At 43.7% G+C, this 7,231-nt stretch overlaps 1 protein-coding gene across 1 annotated transcript; it reads left to right on the top strand.

Annotated features, from left to right (window-relative positions):
- The first annotated feature begins 2,596 nt into the window (after positions 1 to 2,596).
- Positions 2,597 to 6,073, top strand: LOC107293851 (5-hydroxytryptamine receptor 7). Its single transcript, XM_015823038.1, has 2 exons — positions 2,597 to 3,003; positions 5,302 to 6,073. The coding sequence occupies exons 1-2, from the start codon at positions 2,597 to 2,599 to the stop codon at positions 6,071 to 6,073; spliced, it is 1,179 nt and encodes a 392-aa protein (XP_015678524.1).
- The last annotated feature ends 1,158 nt before the right edge of the window (positions 6,074 to 7,231 follow it).

Raw genomic sequence — 7,231 nt, 5'->3', positions numbered from 1 at the left:
CGAATTGCTTATCTTTTATTGAGTATAAAATACTCCACCGTGAAAGGGAATGTAAGCGATAGGCGGCTAGGAAAAGCAATTTTCCAAAAGCATTTTTTTCCCCAAAAGAGAATGTAAAAAAAAAACACAAGAAAGAAAGAAAGAAAGAAAGAAAGAAAGAAAGAAAGAAAGAAAGAAAGAAAGAAATTGCAGAGGTGTGCCCAGATTAGTTTATTGCACCAAAATTAGCAATCTGGTGGCATTTGAAAAATTAATTGTGATTTGGCAATCGACTTGATCAGATATAAGAGGGGGGTTATCTTGAAAGAGGAGTTTAGATAAGGAAGAAGCAAAGCACAGATCAGAAGGAAAAGAAATGCAGTATATACAGTGGGTGAAAATTGGTTAGGGCCATTTAATTCTGATTGCCTTCAATCGGTTCTCATAAAAAAACATTCTCTTTTTTCCTGCTTCTGCAAGTCTTTTTGGCTGTCCCCTTCAAAATTCTCAAAATTCCCTTTTTTGTAGCATATAGACAATTTTGATTCATTTGCAAACCACTGAAGCATTCCTCTGAGGATAATTCAACTAAGACCGTTTCCAGTAATTCTTATTTTATTGCATTGCATCGTCCGGATGATTTTACTTTGTCACTTTATTTATTTTTGATTTGATTTTGCTGTTTTATTTTGTTTCTGCTTTTCGTTGAACTTTATTCATTCCCTATTTTAGTTTATCGTTTGATTTATTCCGTTGTTTGGTTTTGCTATTCGTCAAGATTCTGCGCAGATAGGATGGAGAGGAAGACAGTGCAGGAAAAGTAATAAACGTAAATAGAAAGGTGGATTGTTTTTTCCCCCACGGAGGAAAAAAATGGATTGGGGGAGGGAAATGATTTTGGGTCAAGGTGGCCATGTCACCTGTTTTAAAAGAAAGAAGAGATTTTATTCAGATTTTATTCAGACTCCGTTGGGAAAACTGCTTCTGCTTTCTTTCTTTTTAATGCTGGAAATAGAGAGGAAAAAAAGAAATGAAACTTAGACTTTAATTTCAGGATTGAAGAGCTGTGTGGTTGCAAAAAAAAAAAAGCTTGAACTAAATGTAATGCAAATTCATGGAGTCCTCAGCTTACGGCCACCATGGAGCCCAACATTTCTGTTGCTAAGCAGGATAGTTGCTAAGTGGGTTTTCTCCCATTTTATGACCTTTCTGGCCACAGGGGTTAAGGGAATCACTGCAGATGTTAAGTGGATCCAGCTTCCCAAATTGACTTTGCTTGTCTGAAGTCACAAAAGGGGATCATGTGACCCCCAGGGACGCTGTGATCGTCATAAATAGGAGTCAATCGCCAAGACGCTTTTGATCACGTGACCATGGGGATGCCTCAACGGTCATAAGTGTGGGAAAATGGTCATAAGTCAACTTTTTTCAGTGCTGTTGTAACTTCGAACAGTCACTAAATGAACTTCCAGGCTTGTGTCCTTGGATCACTCAACTGTTGTCTCTGGATGGAACCTCTGAATAGAACAGAACAAGAACAGAACAGAACAGGACAGAGTAGAGTAGAATAGAATAAGGAATAGAATAGAATAGAATAGAATAGAATAGAAGAGAAGAGAAGAGAAGAGAAGAGAAGAGAAGAGAAGAGAAGAGAAGAGAAGAGAATAAGGAATAGAATAGAATAGAATAGAATAGAACAGAATAGAACAGAATAGAACAGAATAGAACAGAATAGGGAACAGAATAGAATAGAATAGAATAGAATAAGGAATAGAAGAGAATAGAATAGAATAGAAGAGAGGAGAAGAGAATAAGGAATAGAAGAGAAGAGAAGAAGGAATAGAGTAGAGTAGAGTAGAGTAGAGTAGAGTAGAGTAGAGTAGAGTAGAGTAGAGTAGAGTAGAGTAGAATAAGGAATAGAATAGAATAGAATAGAATAGAATAGAATAGAATAGAATAGAATAGAATAGAATAGAATAGCTGAGTTGGAAGGGACCTTGAAGGTCTTCTAGTCCAACCCCCTGCTCAGGCAGGAAACCCTATACCATTTCAGACAAATGGCTGTCCAGTCTTCTTAAAAACTTCCAGTGTTGGAACATTCACAACTTCTAGAGGCAGGTTGTTCCATTGATTAATTGTTCTCACTGTCAGGAAATTCCTCCTTGGTTCCAGGTTGCTTCTCTCCTTGATTAGTTTACATCTATTGCTTTTTGTCCTGCCTTTAAGTGCTTTGAAGAATAGGTTGGACCCCCCTCCTCTTTGTGGAAGCCCCTGAGATATTGGAACACCGCTGTCACGTCACTCTTAGTCCTTCCATTCATTAGTACATTGTCTTAGTACAATGATTCTATGTTGACTGTGTAGCTACAGATTTTCCTTAGACATTTATGAAGGAATGGGTGAAGTCTCTCCATGACTTTGACTTGAAGTTTATCTGCTGTAGCTAACTACCCACTGTTATGAAAACCTAAAGCCAACTCTTGGTCCATTCCTCTTCTCTATGCAGCAGTGAGCTTGAAGATGTTGATAAAGACCAAATCCAGTCAACTTTGGGAGCTGCAGCCTTTCCTCGTGGAGACCACAAAACAGGAACATCTCTTCCTGGAAGTCAACATTCATGACTGAAGGACTTTTCCAACTCAATGAACCAAGGGCCACCCTACTCTCCAATGCCACCAACTCTACCGATTGTGGAGAGGACATCGTGCTGTATGGGGACACGGAAAAAGTGGTCATTGGGACAGCCATCTCCATCATCACTCTGTTGACCATCGCGGGAAACAGCCTGGTAGTCATCTCCGTGTACATCGTCAAAAAGCTTCGGCAACCATCCAATTATCTGGTGGTTTCTTTGGCCGCGGCTGACCTGTCCGTCGCCCTGGCGGTCATGCCTTTTGTGATCATCACAGATTTGGTGGGAGGCAAATGGCTGTTTGGCGAAGTCTTCTGCAACGTGTTCATTGCCATGGATGTCATGTGTTGTACGGCATCCATCATGACCCTCTGTGTCATCAGCGTGGACAGGTAAGGGGTGTGATGGTGTTCCTCAAGTTTGATCCTAGGAGATCATAGAAGTGATCAGAGGTGATCATAGAGGTACAGGCTTGGAGATGACCACGGGAACTAGACCTCCTCAATCTGGGGTCGTCCAGGGAGTTGGTCTTCAAAGACTCGAAGTCCAGCACATTTGGAAGATCCCAAGGAGAGGTGACCTAATCTAGGTTGCTCATCTTTAGTCTAGTCTAGTCTAGTCTAGTCTAGTCCAGTCCAGTCCAGTCCAGTCCAGTCCAGTCCAATAATCTAATCTAATCTAGCCCAGTCCAGTCCAGTCCAGTCCAATAATCTAATCGAGTCTAGTCTAGTCTAGTCTAGTCTGGTCTGGTCTAGTCTAGTCTAGTCTAGTCCATTCCAGTCCAACCGGTCTGGTCTAGTCTAGTCTAATCCAATCCAATCCAATCCAATCCAATCCTATCATCTAATCTAATCTAATCTAATCTAATCTAATCTAATCTAATCTGGTCTGGTCTGGTCTGGTCTGGTCTGGTCTGGTCTGGTCTAGACTAGTCTAGTCTAGTCTAGTCCAATCTGGTCTGGTCCAGTCCAGTCCAGTCCAGTCCAATCCAATCCAATAATCTAATCTAATCTAATCTAATCTAATCTAATCTAATCTAATCTAATCTAATCTAATCTAATCTAATCTAATCCCGTCCCATCCATCCAATGCAATGCAATGCAATGCAATCCAATCCAATCCAATCCAATCCATAACTAATCTAGATTAGCTAATCTCCAATTCTTGCATCCAAATAGATAATTCTCTTTCTTCGTTTCAAAATATTCAGGTATAACACATCTAACTCTAGATAACTGTTGTGATTGGTGATTTTCAGCTAAAATCTACTCTCCTATAAAATTAAACACTTTTGATCTAGAGTTGCCCTTGGAAGACATCTTTTCTGTGTAATGCCTGTCAGAGAATTAAGGTCAGTCACCATCACACTGTTGATCTTCCCTACTGCAGACTAAATATATCCATTTCCAGCTGGCTTTCATGCCTAAGGAGGAACTAGAACTCACCGTCTCCTGGTGATTGATCCAAAGTCACCCAGTTAGCTTTCATGCCTAAGGCGGAACTAGGACTAACCGTCTCCTGGTGATTGATCCAAAGTCACCCAGCTGGCTTTCATACCTAAGGATGGACTGGAACTCGCTGCCTTCTGATTTCTATGCCAGCACCTTAACCACTACAACAAACTGCACTTAAATTTATAACCAGATTTAGGCCAATCAGTTTTCCTGCTGTGAATTACAGCCAATGTATCTTGCTTGGCTTAATGTCTCCAGATGTCAATAACCAACTCAGTTCCCACAGAAATGGCCCCAGAGATGAAAAACAGGTGTTATATTCAGGAAGGTTGATCCAAACAACTAAAGATCCTTTGGAGATCCCTTTGTTCTACTGATTATATTATTATTATTATTATTATTATTATTATTATTATTATTATTATTATTATTATTATTATTATTATTATTATTATTATTATTATTATTATTATTATTACTACTACTACTACTACTACTACTATTATTATTATTATTATTATTATTATTATTATTATTATTATTATTATTTAACTAACCTGTTCTGTTCTCATACATGTGGGGAATTTCTTCCAGGCGTGATTTTCATTTTAAATCTTTCCTTGGAAGAAATTTACTCTAAATTTAATCTACGGTCAACAACACGAAGTCTCTTAATTGTGACCGAAGGGAATCAAAACTCATCGCAATTTCCTTATTCTGAATTCTTGATGGTCCCATTCGGAGGGTAGACAAGCCAGAGATATGCAGATCTGTGCAATGTATTCACATTTCCCTGAAATTCTCGCCGGCAAAAATAAATATTTTTGAAGTCCTGAAGGAACGGGCCTGTCCCGTAAAAGACATCTGTTGTACAATGCATCAAATCATCACACCAGTAGTTACTGGTATCAATGTTGAAATTTGGGCTCTCTGTATCAACCTCTCCAGCATGCCTGGCTGAGGAATTCTGGGAGTTGAAGTCCACAAGTCATAAAAGGGCCAAGTTTGAAGACCCCTGATATAGACTTTAAGAGGAGTGGACTTCGACTCCCAGAATTCCTCAGCCAGCGTGCCTGGCTGAGGAATTCTGGGAGTTGAAGTCCACAAGTCATAAAAGGGCCAAGTTTGAAGACCCCTGCCCTACGGGGAGCTCTGTCACAACTCCGAATGGTTGCTAAGCGACCGGCAGTAAATCGAGGCCTTGCTGCATGCTGAACCTGAATCAATGTTTTCCAGATACCTGGGCATCACTCGACCTTTGACCTACCCGGTCAGACAAGACGGGAAGCTGATGGCCAAGATGGTCTTTGTGGTGTGGCTGATCTCCGCCTCCATCACGCTCCCTCCCTTGTTCGGCTGGGCCAAGAACATCACAGTGGGATGCGCGTGTCTCATCAGCCAGGACGTCGGCTACACCATCTACTCCACCGGCGTGGCCTTCTACATCCCCACGGCGGTCATGTTGTTCATGTACCACCGGATCTACAAAGCGGCCAAAGCCAGCGCTCGGAAACACCGGTTCGTGGACTTCCCCAGACCTCGGGACCAGGACCGTATCATCTGCGTAGACTCTGGCGTCCGTCTCCCACGGAGCGGCAGGCGCAGCCAGGCCACCAAGGAGTGCGCCACGCTGTCCAGGTTTTTTCAGGAGGACCCCAAGAACATGTCCATCTTCAAGAGGGAGCAGAAGGCCGCCAGGACCCTCGGCGTCATCGTGGGCGCCTTCACCGTTTGCTGGCTGCCCTTCTTCTTGATGTCCACCGCCAGGCCCTTCCTTTGCGGCAGCCGATGCAGCTGCATCCCGCTGTGGCTGGAGAGGACTTTGTTGTGGCTGGGGTACACCAACTCGCTCGTCAACCCCTTGATCTACGCCTTTTTCAACCGCGACCTGAGGACTACGTTCTGGAACCTCTTGCGGTGTGATTACCGGAACATTAACCGCAGACTTTCGGCGGCCAGCATGCACGAGGCCTTAAAAGCCACCGAAAAGCAGGAGGGGGTGGTCTGAAGCCCCCAAACCCTTTGCAATGTTAGAAATGTTGGCACCCTTTTTTTTCCCAAAAATTCCGACTCACCTAGAATTATCCCAGGACAGAAAAAGCTCGTTGAGGCAGGAATTCCAGGTTTTGTCGGGAATCCACGGTTAGATTTCAATAGAAGAGAATGTTTGCAGCTCAGGGTTGAACTGTGGGGTCCTTGGTGCTCTCTGAGCCGGGTGGTTTTCTTGCAGACGTCTCATGACCCAACTAGGTAACATCATCAGTAGTAGAAGGGAGTGGGGCTGAAGGAGGAGGAGGAGGAGGTGGAGGAGGAGGAGGAGGAGGAGGACTGTGGGGTCCTTGGTGCTCTCTGAGCTTGGTGGTTTTCTTGCAGATGTTTCATTACCCAACTAGGGAACATTATCAGTGCTAGAAGGGAGTGGGGTTGGAGGAGGAGGAGGAGGAGGAGGAGGAGTTGGAGGAGGAGGAGCAGGTGGAGGAGATGGATGAAGAGGAGGAGGAGGAGAACTATGGGGTCCTTGGTGCTCGCTGAGCTTGGTGGTTTTCTTGAAGACATTTCATTACCATACTAGGTAACATCACCAGTGCTAGAAGGGAGGGGGGTTTAATAGAAAGGAGGAAGAGGAGAAGGGGGGAGTAGGAGGAGGAGGAGGAGGAAAAAGAGAAGAAGGAGAACGGGGAGTATGGGGTCTTTAGTGCTCTCTCAGCTTGATTGTCTGCTTGCAGACATTTCCTTATCTAACAAAAAAAAAATGCTAGAAAAAAAATGGGGTTTGCTCGCAGGGGTAGGCAACCTTGGCTCTTTTATGACTCGTGGACTTCAACTCCCAGAATTCCTGAGCCAGCATGGCTCAGCTTGGAAACCTCTCCCTTTCCCCTCAGCATGGCTGGCTCAGGAATTCTGGGAGTTGAAGTCCCCAAGTCATGAAGGGGCCTAGGCCAGAGGTAGGCAACCTTGGCTCTTTTATGACTCGTGGACTTCAACTCCCAGAATTCCTGAGCCAGCATGGCTCAGCTTGGAAACCTCTCCCTTTCCCCTCAGCATGGCTGGCTCAGGAATTCTGGGAGTTGAAGTCCCCAAGTCATGAAGGGGCCTAGGCCAGAGGTAGGCAACCTTGGCCCTTTTATGACTCGTGGACTTCAACTCCCAGAATTCCTGAGCCAGC

The sequence above is a fragment of the Protobothrops mucrosquamatus genome, unplaced genomic scaffold (genome assembly GCF_001527695.2).
Source record: "Protobothrops mucrosquamatus isolate PMUCROS unplaced genomic scaffold, P.Mucros_1.0 scaffold1752, whole genome shotgun sequence".
In the NCBI taxonomy this organism is placed as follows: Eukaryota; Metazoa; Chordata; class Lepidosauria; order Squamata; family Viperidae; genus Protobothrops; species Protobothrops mucrosquamatus.
This window is presented reverse-complemented; position numbering and strand designations above follow the sequence as displayed.

What these genes read in the sequence shown, in the direction of transcription:
- LOC107293851 (XM_015823038.1), top strand. Translation starts at nt 2,597, where the DNA reads ATGACTGAAGGACTTTTCCAACTCAATGAACCAAGGGCCACCCTACTC. An exon ending in TGTGTCATCAGCGTGGACAG is followed by an intron (nt 3,004 to 5,301) that starts GTAAGGGGTGTG and finishes AATGTTTTCCAG; the next exon opens with ATACCTGGGCATCACTCGAC.